The 21,982-nt window shown below is 27.8% G+C and overlaps 1 protein-coding gene across 6 annotated transcripts in view; it reads right to left on the bottom strand.

The window, feature by feature from the left end:
- Window positions 1-3,962: 3,962 nt before the first annotated feature.
- Window positions 3,963-21,982, bottom strand: part of LOC129962683 (kinase D-interacting substrate of 220 kDa-like) — a 71,201-nt gene continuing 53,181 nt past the window's right edge. For 5 of the 6 annotated variants that reach the window (XM_056076594.1, XM_056076595.1, XM_056076593.1 and 2 more), the window contains exons 20-26: window positions 19,717-19,882; window positions 17,941-18,119; window positions 14,554-14,843; window positions 12,138-12,599; window positions 8,165-8,200; window positions 6,256-6,524; window positions 3,963-5,537 (exon numbers count right to left, since the gene is read on the bottom strand). In XM_056076594.1, the coding sequence (XP_055932569.1) occupies window positions 4,682-5,537; window positions 6,256-6,524; window positions 8,165-8,200; window positions 12,138-12,599; window positions 14,554-14,843; window positions 17,941-18,119; window positions 19,717-19,882 (2,258 nt within the window). In that variant the 3' untranslated portion in view covers window positions 3,963-4,681. The remainder of the gene's footprint in view (window positions 5,538-6,255; window positions 6,525-8,164; window positions 8,201-12,137; window positions 12,600-14,553; window positions 14,844-17,940; window positions 18,120-19,716; window positions 19,883-21,982) is intronic. The other variant, XM_056076597.1, reaches the window with a different exon arrangement.

Consider the following 21,982-nt stretch of genomic DNA (forward strand, 5'->3'; position numbering starts at 1 on the left):
GCAAATTATATGTGAAACACTCGTTTATAATGTTCAAAATTTGACTTTCAAACTGAAAAACTTTAAAATTATAATATTAAAACATGTTTGTCTTATTTTTTATTATTTCATAAACTTTAAAAACAAACCAATGATAAAACATTTTTTAAGTAAAATATAAAAATTAGAAAATATATTCAAATATTGATTATAATATTAAAACATGTTTGTCTTATTGTTTTTTATTATTTCATAAATTTTAAAAACAAACCAATGATAAAACATATTTTAAGTAAAATATAAAAATTAGAAAATATATTTAAATATTGATTCTGCTAGCTTTAACAATTACAAACGCTCGTATTAATTCCTTTATATTTAATTTTTCCGAAACTTCGCTCTCTGTGGATATAATTGACTTGTCCGATAATCTCTCCTGCGCCATGCTAGATCACATGTAGTTTTTTTATAATTTTAAGTTTTGAAAAACTTTGTTCTCCAGTAGCCAAATTCTTTACAATGTTTTAAAATTTCATTGTCACTCCAGTTTTTTAAATTAGGTATATAGTGGTAGGGTATTAGGTATATACAATTATTACCTTGAAGTAATTGTAATGTTATTTTAATTGACTGAATCTTTCAGTAATTGAAGAAATAGCAGTGTCTAATATTATAGTGTAAAATTTAAACTTAAATTTTTCTCTTGGATTGTTGATTGGTTCGTCGGTTTGTTCATCTTGAAACAGTTTCTTTATCTTGAAACAGTTTCTTTTTAAACCTGTTTCGACTTTGTGTAAAATCAGTATCCACCCCCAAATTATCAGCAACGATACTTGCATTGGCAATTGCATGTTCATACGCTTCATCTGATCTACGATTATTTAAGGGGATATAGAGTGCCCTCGAATTATTTTCAATAATTTTTTGTTGCAATTCTTTGTGCTTTCCTCTCATATTAGCACCATTATCGTAAGATTGGCCTCGTAAATCTGATAAATTTAGTTCTAACGATTTTAAATGTCCTCGTTCTTATAAACAAATCGAATTACAACAGTCAACTGTTCAGTATGACTGGCATCAAATGTAGTATCCAGAATTAGTGAGTAATATTTTGACGATTTAATCATATGTGATAAATGCTTTTTAATTTCTTCTGAAATAATGCTTATATTTCATTCTGAATTTCATCCCCTAAGTAATGAGCAATATTCTTCTTTTGAGATATCGAATTTTGTGGAGATGTTCAGCGATTATTGGATCAAATATTGCTATAATTTCAACTAACTTCAAAAAATTTCCATTATTACTATGATACAACTCTTTCGACGAACCTCTAAATGCAAAGCATTGCCGGGATAAAAATTGAATTAAATAAATAAACCGTTCAAAAACAGATTGCCAGTAAACTTTTTCTGCATCATAAAGTCTTTGTTGAGCTCATCCATGATACAAAATTGCAAGCGTATAATTAACAAATTTTATTTAAGTAACATTAAATTAAAAAACTATAAGTACTCTAAATTTTGGTGCCCCCCTGGCCCAGGCGCCCTTGTGCGGTGAACAATTTTGTCACCCTCACGCGGCGGCCCTGTTTATATGTTATGTAAAATATTAAGTTTGTAGATATATTTGCAAAATATTTTCTCCAACTTTCCTAAGAAACAACATCATTGTATCTTTTCCGAATTCTATGCTTTCGTGTCCGAATTATAGCAAATTTTTATTGAGCTCGCGCACTTATAAGAAATATATCATACGGATTCAAAATACATTATCGTTGTTTCAAGCCTTATTTAAAAATTATTTTAAGTAGAAAACTGCAATAAAACGGTTTTTGGTGAAAACATCGAATTTTTATTTATTTATTATTTCAGCATACTAAAAAAGTTTCTTTTACAAAACTTTTTGAATTTAATTTCAACATTCATTTTATATAGCTTCTGATATAAAATTATAAGCATGCATTTGTTCATTTAGTATGACATATCATTCTGGCGCAATCCGTGTTTCTATCTATATACTACAATCTAAAATGAAATATAATTATGTTTTGTTTTTCAAATTAGATGCCAGAGAAATCAGATTTCAAGAGTCTCAATAAAAAAAATAGACTCAAATATTGACAAAATTTTGATGGTCAGGAAAAGAAACTAAAAACATTTTTTTTTTTTACAAATATCTTTGTAAATTTTTAACAATGAAAAAAAGGGCAATGTAAAATTAATTATTATGAGTTATTTTAAAGCCAAATAAGAGAAATTGCGCTTGTCCTCCTATCGGATTTGGCTTGAACCCCCGTCGGCAAATTTCTGGCACCACCTCTGATAATGAGATCCTCGGTAAAATGATATTGCAACAATTGTTGAACCACACGTGCTATATAAGGAGGAACACCATATTGTTGGAATATTGTTGTAGTGAGATATTCATGCTGCTGTAATTCTGGAATGACAAAAGTTTACAAAATATCCCGATAACGTGCTGCAGTTACGGAACAGGTTGTTTGACCCTGCGGAGTGATTGCTTCAAAGAAAAATGGTCCAATTAAAAAGCACAGTGAAGCCGATCCTAACAGCAACATGCGGTGAATGCAAGGGTATTTGTTGAACCTGGCGCGGATTCGTAGTGGACCAGATACGGCAGTTTTGGGCTTTCACTATTCCGCACATGTGAAAGTGAACTTGATCGGATCATAGGATGCTCCATCTCCATCCGCGCCAAGAAATGTAAACCGAACGCTTCACACACGCCGTTATCGGCTGGTTTTAATTCTTGCAAGCGATGGATCATATATGGATAGGCTTCGGGAGCTATCCGCATGCACTTCCAAACCGTAGTGTATGGCAGCTCCAGTTGCCTCGATACGGCGCGAGCATAAGACGTCCCTGCTGTGTTCGTATTGACTTGTTCATCGACAGAAGTTGCGATGTCTTCAATCACCCGCGGTATCCATGTTTTACATCTACGGCCTGCTCTAACAGCAAAGCTGCCTGTTTGCTCGAAATGTTTGACCATTCACCGCAAAGTGTTATTTGACCCGTACACAAAGATTTATAACCTCGGTGTAAACGAACCGCTTTGGGAACGTTATTGCTGTTTTGGCAAAATAACTTTGGTAGCAACACACGCTACGACAAAGAGAGAACTATCGTCGTGGTCTAAGAATGTTCAGAACCTATATACCCACCTTATCTGTTATGAACGACCTTTTGCTCCCCTATTACGTACATTTTGTTCTCCAGTGCAACTCGCAATGTTGAATATTTGAATTTCCATTTAGCTAATGAAATCTGCATTAGTAATGCAATAATGGAGTTTATTCATACTTTACTTCATATTATGTTCTTTATTGTTGGTGTCGTGTTTCATATTCACTACTTTAAACCGATCGCATCGACACATTTCACCTTGCGATCTTTTTTTTTAACTAATTTTTTCATTGCACTAATCAATTTCCCATGACCTAAAATGTATATCCTCCAAATATGAAGGCATTACGTCGACCATTCGTCCCAAACAGGAACACTTTAATTTGAATCACCCTGTATATAAAAATTGATATCAATGAAATGATTTGTTAAATTTTAAGAATGTGTAAAAATTACTTTATTGATGTAATATTTTCAAAAGGTAGCATGAAAAATTGAGTCATTTTTAATTAATTAAAATTATAAAAAATCGCTTCGAGGCGTGCATTCCCATTTTCCAGAAACTATGTAAGTCACATTTAGATGTTTCAGGTTAAATGGCCTGGCCCATAGAGCGCCAATACACACTCAGTCTTTATTATTAGCAGAAAAATCCAGTGACTGACTCTTTAGGTTACAAAAATTATATTCTTTAAAAAGTTTATTATATATATTACGGTTTTGTGATTATAAATCCGTCAAGGAAAAGTATTAGTAGGTAATATTTAGATTAATTGTAAAATACAATATAAGAAAATGAATTTGAAATCTTTATTTGCCAGATACTATACATACATAAATATTTAATGCTACAATTTTTATACATAAGTCAAAATATACCTGAGTGAAGTCCACCTATACATATCTAAAAAAAAATATTTAAAAAAAACAACAACTAACAACTGAAAAATAAAAGCTATAAAATAATATATTACTAGAATATAAAATTGTTCTCCAATCCTATAAATGCATTTAAGAAAAACCTTCTAAAGCCTGAAACATATATTCTTAATAAAAAAAAAAAAAATCAGCTGTATAAGAATGCTGGAAATTAAATATAAGTTAAATAAGTACATAATTGATATACGAAATGACATTCTTCCTCTACGAAAATATCTCGCCATTTCAGTTACTTTGTTTATTTCTGCTTAAAATGAATCATGCTTGTCTTATTCCATTTCAATATGTAGCATAAAGACAATATTTTATCAAATATTACATCGCTCAATGTTGCAATTAAATCGCTACCTTCATTGTCCTGAGGTCATAAAAATATATATATTTTTGGGGGAAAATTAATACAAAAGATTGAACTAAACAAAAAATATTACCTACCAGATTGTAATCAAAGGAACTGATATTTTTATTACAAATATAAAAGGTACTATCAAATCATTCTTATGGATTCAATTGCAAAATAAATTCTGAGTTTAGACATAAGTAAAATACAATCTTTCAAAAAAAAAAAAAAAAAAAAAAAATGCAGACAAATGCAAAATTTCTGTTTCGACTTTTTACAAAACTGTTTCATTATGGACTTGACTTTCAAGTGCTAATTCTGGAGATGACGAATCAGAAACATCTTGACCATAAGCAGGCAAAACCGGCACATACTGATTCATGCTGCTAGGAGTAGCTATTTCCACCATGGATGATGAGGATGGCGGAGGCCTCGAATGATCGCAGAGGTTACTATCAATCGAGTACTGCCTTTCCAGAGACTTCTTCATTTTGCGATGGGAGCCAGCCTCAGATTTCCCTTGCTTAGGAATCGATTTCTCGGGAGTACTCTCTTTCTCTGACTTAGATGACTGCAAATTGTAATGGCTGGACCGAGTCAAGTGGAAAGGAGAAACGAGTGGCGTGTGTTCATCGTCAGAATAAAAGCCATCTGCATCTGAACTTGGTGTTGGTATCGTTTTTTGTGATGAAAGTTTTGGTTTCACCTTTTCTTCTGTTTCTGTTGAACTATCAGAGGATTCGGATTTCGATGTCGATTTTTTCCTGATGTGTTTCAACTTATTGGTGACATGATTCAAAGCATTATTTTTCTCTTGGTTCTTACGGCTTAGTTTGTCAGGGTTGGGGTTATTTTTTGATTTATTTGAAGTTTCACATTTAAGATTAAGAGCTGTAGACACATAATTAGAATCATAAATCAAAGAGGATGGGCGCTGTGCTGTATAGTTTGATTTTGCTCGATTAGATTCCCGCTTTCGTCGAGGACTTGAAGACACCACTGCTGAATCATATTCTTCGCTTTTGGTTCTGGAGATAGTAGGCAGTGTTTCCACGTTGGCTGAAAAGTTCTGCAATCTTCCCAGAGAGGCAGTTTCTACATCTGTCATGGAATCACTCAGAGATATAGCACTGTAAATCAGAAGAAAAAAAAAAAGGCAATTAAATGATTTATATCTTTTTGCATAATTTTTTGATACTTCAAAAGCAGTAGTAATATATGTTTTAATTAATCTTGTGAAAACTAATTTTAAATTCAGTATTTTTAAAAATCTAAGAATTTTCTTTCTAAAATTTTATGTCAATAAAAAGTTTATTTGCAAAAAGTATTTTTTAATTAAATTTGCTTTAGGTATCCAATTCCCTGATCTAACTCTGTTATAAATTTAGTAAGATAGGATAACAATGAAGCAGAGCTCTTTTTAAAATCTTTTATATGACTTAATCAGTAGAATATGGTAACAAGGTGCATAAAGAAGGCTTCAAAATTACCTTCACTTTCTTAATTTCTCAATAGTTTTCATATATTCGATGAATGCGATATTATGTAAAGGATGTCTCTATATTAAATCAAAGTATAAATTTATATCATTTAAATTGTTTTATTAAATTAAAAATTGTTTTATAGGCATAAAATAAAGGGAAAAAAATTATAATACTTTTTCAAAATTTAATAAGTTGATTTGCAATTTTAGATATAGTAATAAAGATAAATGTTATTCATAACTACAGTAGTACAGCATTAACTGACATCTATATAAAATATGCTATTCACTGAATATTCATTTCGATGATGTGAGGCAATTAATTTGATTTTATGGCAAATTCTTTAATAGGAAAATCTTCTTACCTAATTCGCAACATTGGTGAACCTTGCAGGCTTCTCATATACAAAACATCAACATCTGATGGAGTATTAGCAAGGACAGGCATCTGTTCAGCCTCAAGTTTTTCTGATGCAGCATCCTCTGTGTCAGACAAAATTGGACTCAAAGGATTCGCAATAGGAGGATTGGAAGGCTTTCTATTGATATGACTTTTTTCCTCCATTGTGTCCTCTAAAGCTTCTTCATTGAGCGTTTCTAAAGCCCCAACAATCATTGATTCTTCCATAGTTACCTAAAACATGAATGGGAGATATATAAGAATAATAAGTAACAATTTCAAAAATAATTTCTTGTAACATTCAACCAGCATGCATTAATTTTTTGAAGAGATTTTAAGCAAAAGATGAAAATGAATGAAAAACATTCTATAAAGTTTATAATTCTAAAAATTATTCAATTAAAAACACAAAAATCCCTGCCAAATGCAAAGTTTATTACAGTGCAGCTGTGCTGGAATCATGCACTGGGAGTGTTTGACTAAGGCTAAAAACAAAAACTCAGCTTAATAATTTGTAAAAGATTAAGTTCCACGTTATATTCTAGCTAATCAAAAAGCAGAGTTATATTGTTGAAGTGTTTTTTTTTCTTTCAGAAATTGGATATTTCTTTCAATTTGTTTATGTGATAGAATATATATATATAGAACAATAAATCTGCAGCCAAAGCATGGGTTTTGTAACTTGCAAATAAATTTTAAATGAATTCTTCTGATCATACAATTTAAAACATTTCTTTCTTTTACTTTATCAGATGCAAGTATGTTTGGTTTACTGAATTTTTTAACTGTTATTTATATTACATTTTGGTAATATATGGGAAAAATAAATTAAAAATCTTGTTTTGGTACAGATTAAACTTGTGCAAACCATAATGATTAAAAATATTATTTAATACTACATTTAATACATTTAATGTTGCTCGTAAAAATATGTAATGAATTATAGGAATACATATTAGGAAATGTAATCTGAAGTTTGATGAAATAACTAAAATAAATTACATATATAATTTTAAGATACTTTTCCATTAGTACAAGAGTCAAACACAATAACTTTAAAATGCATTTTTTAATTTACTATTACCATTTTAATTTAAATGTTATTTCATAGCAGTTTATCTTGAAACTGGCTGGTATCAGACTACTGTTATGGTAGCAGAAAAGTACTTAATTTTACAACATGCTTCACATCCAACAACATTTTTAGAGTATATATATATACTTCTTGAAAAAAACAAAATACATAAAGAATCTAAAGCCAAAGGGGAGAAATAAGAACAAAGCAAGACTGCAGTGCTATGAACATTTCTAAAAGCATTCATCCCTATAAGCCAAAAATACAAAGAGGAATTATGTAATTTTTCTTATTTTGAATATGCAAATTAATATTAGATTAGTATTATAAGTGAAGTTAATTTTAAAGGCGTTTATCTTAGTGCAGTACAAATAACATGACTGATGTACATGACATAGAATTTTGATTTGATAGCAGTTACCAACTTATTCATTTGAATTATACATTTTCTTTATATGTTTGTTATGTATACTAAGAAATAAGAAAATAATTAAGTGTAATAGAGGATACAAATATTGGAATTCTGTTTGATCAAACAGATAAACTTTCCAATTCCTCTGGTTATATCACAAATGATAACTTTTAAAATATATAATCTCATCTTATTATTATTCAAGTACAAAAAATTGAAAACTACTATCAAACATTCATATAAAATGCATCCATTCAAAGATTTTGATATGCAATAATATGCAAGTCAACTGATATTACATAATTCCAAAAATAAGCATAAATTACAGGCGGGGACAAATAGCTTCTAAAAAGAGCAACATAAAATTAAATGTACATAAAATCCCACCTCATTTAAAACAAGTTGCCAATATGGACAAACAGGCTTGCATAGGAAAGAATATTTGAAATAAATATTATTTTGTAAAAAACATGTTTATATGCATGAAAAAGTCTATCACAAATATTTAAAATAAGTTATTACAAAAATAACTGACATGAATGATAAAATACTGTTATGTAGATTTCTGTAAAATAAATAATTACAACTGATTAAATTAGAAAATTTTGATTATAAATAGTAATGAACAAATTATTTTAAATACACACCAATGAAAGTAGCATACCTTTTATTAACCATATAATTTTCATTTCAAAATTTCAACAACAATTATTCATTATTATGTTCCTTAAATTAAATAGGAACATACTAAAATTGATACAAAAATAATATATGTATTTACTAAGGCTTCAATTGTTCTTTTTAATGATATCTGATAGAATTATGGCAGATTCTTTGTATACACACATGAGGCTTATGGATTTAAGACCCAATTCTACAAAAAAATAAGCTGTATGAGGGAGTGTGCTTCATATAAAATGTTTTGAGATCAAGCATCCTCTTGCTAGTATTGCAAAGAAGCTCAGAGAGGAGTATCATTCTTCTCACTTGAATCATAATTGAAAGTTAAGTGGCTTCAAAATGGGATTCTACGCTAACTACATGAAACTAAATAATTTTGTTAATCATATGATTTATTCCTTTGGATGCATATTAATTATTTTAAGCTCATTTTTTTATACAAATTGCTCATAATTTCATTTACAGTTGTTAGTTTAGAGTTAATTTCAACATAAGTTACAAAAACAAGTATTTTCTTTTTCTAAAGGCAAAAAGACCTGTCAAAGTCACAAACAGAAGTTTATGATGTTAACATTGCACTTACTAAGATTGATTTAGTCCTATTTTATTCTAATAACATTCCATCAGAAGATTACTAAAGTTCCAGTTAAATTAAAACCATAATTAATCTTCATCATCATGTGATATTAGTGAAAAATTAGAAAGTTAATATTTCAATCATGAATAGGCATATGCTAAAATGAACACTGAAAGAAAAACAATGAAAGAAATTCATTCTGCAAATACATCAACTTCAAGTATTAATGAAAATAGCTGCTAATGAAAAATGGATAAATTAATATAACTGATAAATATCCTACAAGAAATGTAATGACCAAGCAAACCAAATCAAAAAATGAATTGCATCAGTCAGAGATATGCTATCAATTTGGTGAGATTATAAACTTGTTACTTATTTTAATTTGCTTGTAAACAAATAAATGATTAAATTCAAATGTGTACTATCAAAAATTAGTTTTGCACAATTTTCTTTTTATTTAATATAAGCTTTGTTAGTTTCCTGATTCTTGTAGAGTAGTAATTAATAATTAAAAGAAGTTTAAAAAATAACAAATATTTTAAGAATTAACCATGAACAATCTATAACCAATTTTGCCTAACTTATTTTGAGAAATTTACAAAACAGTTTATTTAAATAAATTAAGAATTACTAAAAATTTGCTCCATACTTTTTTTACCCTATTAATCATGTTTTTTCTATCACATTCTTTTAAAACAACACTGAGATTTTGCGAAAATTATAAGAAATGAGTTAATAAAGTTCAACTTTAAAATTCTTTATCTATAAATACAAATAAAACGGTCACGTACAATTTAAAAACATGTTTGATAATATTTTTGAAATTTATGCATTAGAAATAGTGGAACGATTTTATTGATACTCCGATATTGAGCAGAATATTACAATACTTTGATATTAAACATAGTATTAATATAATATATTTTGTGCATATTAAGCAGCTAATAAGTTTGACTTGTTAGTCAAAGAAAGACATCTTTCAGTTTTGCAATCACGATACTACAAAAAGATATAATTATTGAATAAGATACCCATAAACTAAAAATATAAGAATTCAAATTTTTATAGTTTTCAAACTTTTCAGATATACAGTAAATTAAACAGTTGTAAGTATATTTATTCCTATTTCTATCTTCATGAATGAAAATGTTCTTTTCTAACAGATAAAAAGAAATATATATATATATATACTCAAGGTCTTACTTAACACAAGCTTACACAAAGCATTTTATTTCGGTACATTGTAATTTAATACATATTTCTAAGAAAAATTTGTTTATTCAGGTTTAAATCAATGCATTGGAGATCCTGATTTATTATTTACTTCAGATTTCTTTTTGTCATAATCTAACTAATTAATTGCATGACAGGAAATGTCTTATATATCAATTTGTCTTCAAGCATACATAAAATTTTCATTATCTTTAAAATTTTCATTATGCATTTATTCGTGAGATGGGCATTTCATTCAATTTGAATGCTTTTTATTTTTCTTATCAATGGAAAAATTATTAGAAAAGTATTCAAATTTTTTTTATCTATGAGAATATTTCAGATGGCACAGCTGCTAGCAGTTATTAAAATGCATTAATAATTTAAAATGAATCCTAGTATATTTATTACATTTAGCTACCAAAAATTTGTATATAAAATACTTAAAAAAATATATATTATAATACAGGGTGTCCAGAAAGTATGGTTACATTTCCAAAAATTAATAACAAAATAAGAATCAAAGGTATTCATTTATAGTTTTTTATGTTCCATAAAGAAAATATCAAAGGAATTTTTTTTCTGCAATTTTTTATTGCAGAATTTTAGTATGTGCACCATTAATCATGCACAATGCATCGTCTATATAAGATTTCGAGCCATATTTTATCAAGCAGTGCAGGACCAACATTTTGAATGACCGATGCAATTCAACTTTTTAGTTTATTAGTGTCACAAATTGGAGATTGGGAAACAATATTTTTTACATATCCCCATAAGAAATCCAAAAGTATTATGTCTGCATGGGTAGTAAATTTCATCTTTCCATCTTTGCCCAGGGAACTTTTCATTAAAAATCTTTCACACTTCCTAATTCCAGTGTGATGGTGCTCCATCCTGCTTGAAAATGATATTGGGTTGCAAGTCCACGAGGAAATTCCTTGATTTCCTCTATTTGAGGGAATGTGGAAATTTCAGGCCTATCAAGGTAATTGTTAGAGCTGACAGTTACTTTGGCTAAGAAAAAAAGCCCTAATAATTCAATCAGGCAGTAAATCACTCTACATGTTTAATTCTCTTGCTTCCCTCCAGTGAAGCATGGGGTTTTTTTAACACTCATACTCAAATATTATATTGGTTAACAATGCCTGATATGTGAAACATTGCCCCATGTTAAAATATTACATGTTGCAGAGAATTTTCATCATCCTCAATTTTTTTTGTAACATTTCTTTTGTAAATATTGGGTGCTAAGACTTTACATTTCATTAAAAAGAAACTTTAATCTTTTATTTATTGAACATAAAAAATTTGTTTATTTTTTAATTCACTTTTGAAAGTGTAGTCATAATTTTTGGGCATCCTATAAATTATTATTATATGACACAAATTAGTAGGGCATAGAATTAAAACATATTTGTATAATGATAGAGATTTCAGCTCAGAACATTTGCTACCTATTTAAATATAAAGAATCTTTAAAGCTGAATATTTTCCAACCTCAGTATATTCCAACATCAGTATATAATTAAGTCTGAAAAATGTGTCTACTATTTAATATTTTTTAAAGACATTTTACAGTCTAGAAATTTTAAATTGATTTCTCAAAATAATAAATAATTTTACCTTGTAAACACTTATGAACCTTTTTCAGAATTTCATATTACTCTAGAAACAAGCATAAAAACTAAGAGATGAAAACAAAAGAAGACTACTATTTCCAACACAAGCATTAAATGCTATAATCAGAAGAAAAAGATTCATACAGGAAATTTTATAGACATTTAAATGTATATGAGCTTTAAATAACTGGTGAAGCTAAGTACAAAAATCATTTAGTCAAAATTATAGAGAAATTAAAATTGAATTCATTTAACAAGAACATACCTGTTTCTCCAATATGCTGCTTCGTGGTTTTGTGACAGTACCATCAGAATTATCTGAGCTCACTCTTGCAGATTTTGCTAAAGATTCTGTTGATTTTTTTTCTGGAGATTTATTTAATGGAATTTTAAGAGCCCCTGCTTGCTTCATTTTGAAGGAAGCATTTCTTGAAAGAGATTTATCCTCGGAAATAAAATTAACATTTGAATTCACATTTTCCAATTCATGTTCTCGAAGAGTCAAAATCAATATTCGAAAAAGTTCCCAATCTCCAAAAGACATATTTAATGTTTCTTTTAGTTCTTTTAAATCGCAAGTCAATAAAACTTGACCATTTATATTATTTTCTTCAATAGCAGTAATATAACCATCAAGCTTCTTTTTATTCAATTTCTCTTGGGATCTTAGAAGGTCTGCTATACCACTAACTGATAATGAACTGAGCTTTTCTTGGTCTGGCAACACCTAATATATGAAATAGGAAAATCAGTATCAAATTGTATAATGATGTATAATAAAACAGCCAACAATGATATTCTTAAAGGTTGCTTTTCAAATATATGAAAAAGTTTCCAAATTTCTTATTATATTCATGTAATTTTTGGGCAGTTTAATACTATTTTCAAATGTAAGGTATTTTCAAATGTTTACACAAAATGAATGGTAATAGAATATTTGAAACACATGGATAAATTTTCATAACTGATTTATTAATAAAAATGAACTTTTAGCTCAAAATCATTGCCATCACATATTGCCTAGTATTTCATTGAACACAAACAAATGGAGTAGAACTTTTCTTATACTTAAGGATAGGTAATGAAAAGAGAATCTTCATACTAATGTCATACAAAACAAAGGCAATAGCTGAGCCCAAATCAGCCATTTCCCACAGTAAAATCAATACTGCAACAACAATTACAAAAGGAGGGGGGGGGTTCCTTTTGCATATCATGAAAAATATAGTCTCTTTCATGAAGTATTAAAAATAGCCAAACTATTACTGTAAAAGATGGATAATTTGGAAGAGATTTTAATCATTAAAGGACCTGCATTAATTTATGGGTAGGGAGTAATCATCCTTTATGATGAAATTTACCGCATACAGCATAATTGATTCAATAGAAACCTAATCATCATAGATGGAAATGTTTCCTTTTTTCACTATGGAGCCCAATATGATGCTTTTAAGTTATTATTTATTTAGAATATTATTAAATTTTCTTTACGTAGTTATTTTTATATGAAATAGGATATTAAAATTGCAAATAATAATAATTTGATTCTCAATTACAAAAGTGTTTTTAAATAAAGAAATAGTAAAGGTTATAAAAAATTAGGGATACTTTCTTGATGCATCAGCTGTATTTTTGTCAGCTAGTAATTACATATCTATTTCTAAAATACAGATTTAGAGGATTATATATAAAAATAAAAATGGAAATTCATAAATAGTTTGAGGTCTATAGAACAAGCTACTGGAGAGAAATTCTTCAAATTTCACTCAAAAATACTATAAAGCAACAGGTTGGTAACAATTAATCAAGAAATTAAGTTTCCCTGCACAGAAAAGATTATCCCATCTTCAGTATTGCCATTTTTGAAGAATGAAAAGATTTTGTTGATAGAATAATTTAGTAACAAAATCTATGTTTTTTTGTATAAAACATACAAAATTTTGCAATGAATAAATAAAATACTAGTTCAACTACAAGCATTATATTGCTTAAAACACCTCAATTTCAATAACATTAGCATGCAGCAACTTGCTCTCGTTTTCTCTTTCACACACACCACTAATCAAAAATTAACAGAGCAGCTAAGTTATAGAAACCGTTGTAGTTTCATTTATTTTCCAGCAAATCACAATTTTCAATGTTTAATTAAATTTTGTACCATTCTTCAAAATTTTAATAAAAAATGAGGTATTAGCAACTTTTAGAAATCATTTGCTAAGTCTGCTATTTTTTAAAATTAAGTTATGATATTTGAAAATTTGACAGTAAGAGGCTTTTGCATTTTGTAATATTTCATAATAATTGAATTTTACATTAAAGATGTCATGCATATTATAAAAAATGCATTAATTATATATAAAATGTATTTTTAAATGCTAGCTCTCTTAAGTGCTAGAAACATTTTTAGTTTCTTATATATAATCACTACACTATAACTATAAAGTCATGAAAAGTTAATTAGATATGTGATAATTACTATTTTTGTTGTTATAAGTATGTCAAATTTTACTAATTAAACAAACAGTTTTAGTGAGTTTTTCAGGGCTTTTAATTTTTACTGGTATTTTTTTATAGAAACACAATAGAACTTCAGCTATAGCTAAATAACACAGAAAAAGATTTGCTCATATTTTTTACAAAGAGTTATAAGAGATAAGTAGAACATAATTCATAAAATTTACTGTCATAGATGATGATTGTGATGATGGATAGTAAGTATTATGGGGAGTCATCTGTCCAGAAGGAAAGTTCCACCAAATGGGAGCAGCAGTGGCAAAATTATTTGCAGGAGACATCTGATTATGATGAAAAATATCTTTTCCAGTTATCTGAGGATAATAAGTCAGGGGAACGGTCTGTTCTGGATTTGGTACTGCAACAGGCATTTTCATACTCAGACCTTCAAATTTAGATGGCGGGCTGGAAGGCTTTAAGTCACTCTTCAAAAATTCAGAAACTTGCTGATTTGCTTCTAAAATTCAAGTGAAAAAAGAAGGGAAAAAAAAAAAAAAAAAAAAACAGGTCAATTTTACATTTTTTCATACACATTAAAATTATGCAATTTTTATGATTTATTTGTTAGATATAGTATACTTAGGTTGCTGTCATGTTTTGAAGCCCTAAAAGAATTATTTTGGGACAAATCTTTTAATTTTCGAATACCCCTATTAAAAGAAAAACCATTAGGCCATTCTTCTCTAAATTCCAATAAAATAGCAGCAGAAAGATGTTTGTTTCACAACAGACTTAATATCTACCCTATCAACATCTTGAAGCTACAAACTTCATATATCAAAGCCGAGACTCCTATCAGGAGTCTTTTTCTTTAAAGAACTGTTGATCTGGTAAGTTTCAAAATTCAATGCAATCAATGCTCCTTTCATGCCCTTGAGATTTCTCAATACATATAGCAAAAGCAATTGTACCCTTCTGGATCTTAGAATTCCATTCCATGTTGGACTGTGGATATCATGTTCATGGGCACTTATTGCTTTTATTGTAGTTTTTGTCCTATTTTTGTAATAAATATGTATTTGTTGGTCAATCCATCAGCCCTAATCTTTCCATTGCAATTCTGACTCGTTTTTTTAGCCTAATAAAAATAATTTTTAACTATTATCAGTTATTCATAAAAGTAAATTCTGAAGTGAAAACATATTTAAAAAATTATATCTGATGTATAGTTATACACAAAACCGCTATGACTCCAATAAAAAATCTACAAATATGGCTACTTTACAACTTAAGGAATACTCAGAATTTCATATCAAAATGAGAAATATAAATTTGTGTCGAATCTTAGAACTAACAAATAAAAATCACTGTGGAATTAGAAGGTAACTTTCAAATTGTCATGTTTTAACAGTTATTACAGCAGGTTACTTGGTGGGCAATAATGATTTTTAAATTAAAAATGATATATGCATAATAGAGGGAAAAAAAAATGAATGCATTTGCCAAGATAACCATTTTTGCAACTGTGAATTATGTGTAATATTCATATTGTAAAACTATCATTCATAGGTGTTGACATTCTTTTAACCTTTTAAATAAATTAATATTCAATGGAATGGCTTCTAAATTCATAGTGTTCTGAAGTGCCTGTACAAAATCAGGAGTGACAGTATTTTTTAAACTAAAATTTAATATTATTACACAACCTCACTTCAAAGTATTCATTGCTTCTGATTAAGACAATTTCAGTAATGTGTAAAAAAAATGGGAGGAAAAGAATGCCAATCACAGAAAGTTAATGACTGTCTGCATAGTAAAAGTATTTATTAGTAGCCCATGAAAATAGACAGATAAGCAAATTTGTATATCTGCCATAAAAGGTTGCATGGCAGGTTCAGCACAAGTGCTTAAATGGAATTAAAATAAATATTATAGTCTATAGGAGCCTCAAATCTTCAAATCATATTACTGTAATTGAAATTCAGACTCTTGTTGCATATATCAGAGAACATTCAAAAATAAATTGATACTTACCAAACAACAAAGAGACCATATGAAATTTATGTAAATGTATATAATTATTGGCAATTTTTGAATGATATTTTTAAAATACACAATAATTAGTTACATCATGACTTTTATTTGAAAGTATGGATATACTGAATAATTCATATATACCTTGTATTATGCATTTATCGTATATGCCAAGTTTTAAAATGTACAATAAATAATATTTAAAAGGAGGTTTTATGAATAAGACACATAAATAAACAGGTTAAATACAACTTATAGCAAAATTATTTGTAAATCTGGAAGAAAGTGATGATCAAAACAAAATGAGGTTAATTATTATGAAATATAAAATAAAAACTGAAATTACATTTTAAACTCATTTTATTAAACATGCTCAATTATTACATATATAAATGGAAATTAAATATATTCATTTATGCCATGTAAAAATAAAATAGATGATTAAAATAATTTCTATTTATATTTATTACTTACTAAGAAATTAAAAATTAAATTTGTAGATTAAGATCGCCAATTTAAAATAAATAAAAAACTATTTTTTTTGCACAGAAATCTGTACAATACTTTTGAACCAGATGGAGTATTGCAAACATCTTAAAAAGTAAAGACTTTTTTTAAAAAAAATATATAAAATGTTATGTATTTATTAAGATAAACAAATGATTTGAACAACTGATTCATGTCTTCATTGATCATAAATTTGTTTATCATATCTATGCAAAATAGTCAACATGATTTTTATTCCCTTATTATTTCTTGATTTCCTATGCAAGTTTTTTTTTTATTTTTTTTAAATAAAATGCAAAATATACATGTCTTAATAACATGGAAGAAATAATGTCTGATAATTAAGATTTTTTTTAATGAAAAATAATAAATCAGAACTACTCCTAGTAAAATAAAAATAAAAAATGTAAGGGCGAAACAATGCAATGCTTTGCAATTTCAAATTTTTGGCCTAATTTGTTATAAGTACAAAAAATAGAATGAATAGTATGGCACTGAAATTTTACAATTTTTCTTAATGATGTTTAATTATATCATTTTCAGGAAATCCTTTTAGAATATGGCTAAACATTTCAATTTTTCTTTCTTTCGTTTTTTCTCCCCTTTCCTTTCCTAAGATCCCAACACCAATTTTTAAATATACAAAAAGGGAAAATTCACTTTGCCTGCATACATATTTAATTATCTGCTTCAGGATAGACTGACAAAGGAAGATCTGCTAATGTCATGTATGCAATAATCTTTTAAGTCTAAATAGAATAAAAATACAATGATATTGGGATTGAAATGACAAAAAGAAAGAGAGATTCAAATATGAATGACCTACACTTATAGATAATAAATAAATAAAAAAAATATACATAACACTTTTATAATTCAATATTTCAAATGCACATTAATAATTACTTAAAATGATATATAGTTTCTAAAAGGAATTATTTTCTCATCTGAAAGAATTCTAAAGTAGTGACTGAAATATGTAGCAAGTGTAAATACCATATCACTCAACAATATTAAAATACAAAGATTGAATTATAAAAATATTTGATGCGAAGAAAGTGTTAATAACTTACCTTGTATAACTTTTCTTATGTAAGGGTCCAAGTTAATTGTGAAGGGCAAGAATACCTTTAAATCATTAATTGTTAAAGAGCTTGAATGCATAGATAAGAAGACTTCGAATTTTCTTTCATCATGGTCTAGATCAAGAGTTGGTTCTTGCTCCCTCGATGATGGCATATAGGATTTAATTCTACACAATAAAATAAAAATGAAAATTTTCAAAGAATGATTCAGTTTTATAAATACTACAATCAGCATTCCATCTGCATTTAATATCCATTATATAGTTATTTTTTTATTTTAATAACAAATTGAAAATTGAACTAGGGCAGCTTTCACAGCAACTTTTGAGATGCATTGTTATTAAAGAAAATATATTTGAAGAATTTGGAAATTTTTTCCATTGAATTGATAATTTATGGAAAGCTTAGCAACTGATGCCGCAGTTATTGAAAATATATATATAAAAAATGCAAGTAGAATGCTGATTATAAATAAGTTTTTATGCTAAATAATAAAGAAATTTTTTTAAATTCAAAAAGATTACTTAGAAATTAAATAAAGGCTGTAAATTAGAACAAAGCATTTTAAAAAATAAAATAAAAAACGAGTTCATGTAACTATAGAGGTTGCTTAATTAATTATTAAATGTCAAAAAATTTTCAACAATTAAATGATTATTGGCTTAAGAACTTAAACCGAACCCATTTGACAATTATAATTCCAGTGAAGAATTCATTTTCAAAATTAACAATGATATTATTAGTGGGAAAAAAAGTGTTGTTTATAGTTGTTTTCATTCGAAGATACAACAAAACAAATTCCTTTCAGTCTCAAAAAGTAGAAACATTCAATCAATAGCTCATTATTCTATGCATTCCATCAAAAAGTTTTTGTCTTTAGCTAGCATATAATATCTATGCTAAGCATTTTTATTATTAATGAAATTTACTACCGCTTGTTTTTCATTCAGTTTAGTTTAAATTTTAAATAATTTATTAACTATTCAACACTAATTTATTCCTCTTCGTTGAATGGAATGTGTGGTAATTAGAAATTTGATTTTTTCAACCCAAGTTAGATTTCACATTGAATCTAATTTTATCAAATATTATTTGCATGATTCTTTTATACTATGGTGATATATCGGCCTATGGTTATTATCCAAAATTTTAACATTTGGCACTGGATTAGCAGTATCAGATACAATGTTTATATATGATACTTGAATAATGATTTGAATTTAGAACTTCGATAACACAATATATCAAGATATAAAACTGAAAGGAAGGAACCTTCAGTTTTGCTTTTAAAAAGATTAATTTGAATTCATAGAATTTAAAAGTGAAATAAAAAAAAAACTTTTTTAAAATATAAAATAAAATTAGTTTATTTTACGACATTTAATCCAGCAACATTAAAAGCATCATTAAAAAGCATGCTATGACTTAACTGAAACAAAATATCAATTAAAAATTTGATTTTCCTCTATTCTTTCTGAAAACTATTTTGAAATAGAAAAGCAATATTTTTAAAACAAGGTGGTTTTTTTTTTCAATCTGCGGGGGGGGGGGATGTAAATTTTTTTTGCTTATTTTTTAAGGATTAAACAAAAAAAAGCAAATACTTTTCCAGGACCAAGAGTATGACAAAATAAAAAGCAAGGAGTTTTCAAGGACTGTCAGAACTCAGTATTTTAATAATGGCATAGCTACTTTAAACAAAATCAAAATCTGTAATTTAAATACAAAAGCAAAAATGTACAAAATATTTTACTCCAAATTTACTTTTCAAAGACAGTTTTCAAAGGCAACATTTCATCAAATTCTTTTTCATGCATTTCATAATACATAATTATCCATGATGTACGGTAAGGCCATTGTTCTGTAATGTTCACCCATGAAGCTAAGTGATACCAATTGAAGTCAATGTTAAATGCTTTCAGCAGTCGACCTACAAATAGAAAATAAGAATATGTAAAATTGTAATAGAACTGCCTTGTAACATCCAAAATATATTTTTTAATACTTCATGAATAGGGATTGCAATATCGGACCAAAAGTTCAATACCGGTATTCGGTATTTTTTAGATCTTAATAACTAGATAACGGTTTTAATACCGGTAGTACAAATTTTAGAAAAAGAAAGAAAATACATGTGTTTCTTTGTTTTATTTGTCAGTTTTATAAAAGAGTGTAAATATCACGAAAAATAATTTATAAATTACAACAAAGACAAGAATCACACACAACAAAAAAGTAAAGGAACATCTTAGTTATTTATATCACAAAAAAGTGTAAATATCTTAAAAACATAATCTATCAATTGTACTGTCATTATGCCTGGAACGTAATTTTGTGCAAAATTTACCAGCTTTCGAAAACGCTCTTTTGCCATCTACGCTAGTTGGTTAGCAATGCGCGATATTATTTCCAAGTATTTATCTCTAAATCCCTTTTTTCAAATAAATCGATTTCTCGTCGGATGGTTTTCGATATAGCTGATTTCTGTATTGTATTTTGGTTTGTTGATTTTTTTTTTTAAATTTATTGCTAATTCTGATTTTTGTTCAGGAGACAATTCCTTTTCAGTATCGACATTAGTTTCATCAAAATCTTCGACAACTGTACCGAATCCTACTGATTGTGGATAGGTTTGTGAGTAAAATATTTTAAGAAAATTTACTACAAACTTAATCAGATTTGAATTGGTTAGTCTATTTTCTTCTTTTTCATTTTCATTTTTAAAATCATTATAATTATGTAAATATCGTAAGACATTTTCTATTTTCGTATGCCTTTCTTCTGCGCGATTTTTCAATGTAATATATAATTCTTCAGATAGTGATGTGTGATGTTCTTTCCATGACTGCAACATGAAATTTATTGTTGCAGTAGCTGTTAATAAATTAGAATCTCTCCGGCATAATGCATCAATAGTCAATTTTATTGGTAGTAAGAGCTGACACAGTTCTGGATATTAAGTCGAATTCACTATCTGAAAAATTAATTTGCAGGTTTAAGTCGATTATTGCTTTTTGGATTGGATTTCTCAATTTCAAAAATCGTTCCATCACTAGGAGTAAACTGTTCCAACATGTTTTAGAATATAATATTAACATATATTCTGTTTTATTTTCTGTTAGTATATATTTTTGCAATATGATATTTTTTGTAGGCGAAACTTTATAAATTATAAAAAGCAATTCTTGATGGGTTAATATTTCATCCTCATTAGCAATATCTTCTTCAAAAATTACATTATCATTATCTTCATTGTCAATATCACTCTCACTCTTACTCTATTCAATGTCGGAATCCAAAGTTTCTATATCCACAGTATTTGGATTCTTCTGTGCTTTATTATTATTTTTTATTTTGGTATAATACATCTATTACTCCTAATTGAATTCCATGAGCATTGCACAATTGCTGATTTGCACCAATCAACTTTCCAACTTTTTCCATAACTCCATCAGTCATTATGAATACGATATCTTCTTTCAGGGATAATCCATGTTTCGTTAATTTGGATTTAAGTAGTTCCACACATTTTTCGGCTGATATACTTCCGAGACATGTGTAAGTTCTATATTCCAATTTGAATATTTATATTTAAATAGCGTTTATTTATTACAGTTATCTATTCATCCAATATAAGACTAAATTTTTCACCATTCACTTTTAATTGTATTAGCCCATGTTTCAAAGAATTACGAACACTGTTACTGTAGTTTATAACATTTCTTCTTATAGTGAAGACATTTTAAAATTAGGCAATTAGACAGTGGAGACAATTTAAAAAATTTCTAGAAAATACCGAAAAAACGGTATTTAAACTTGTGAATACCGGTATTACAAAATTGTACAAATGGCTCAAAATACCGATATTTGGTATACCGGTATTGCAATCCCTAATCATGAATATAGTGAGCAACAAAATTTATATTACTATAAGATTTAAATTAAAGCCCACTGCTATTTTAGTGTCCACAAATTGGTGCATAATAATTAGAGGTACATTTGAATGAATGGATTATTTTGTAAATCTAAA

Source organism: Argiope bruennichi, chromosome 3 (assembly GCF_947563725.1).
Source record: "Argiope bruennichi chromosome 3, qqArgBrue1.1, whole genome shotgun sequence".
Classification (NCBI taxonomy): domain Eukaryota; kingdom Metazoa; phylum Arthropoda; class Arachnida; order Araneae; family Araneidae; genus Argiope; species Argiope bruennichi.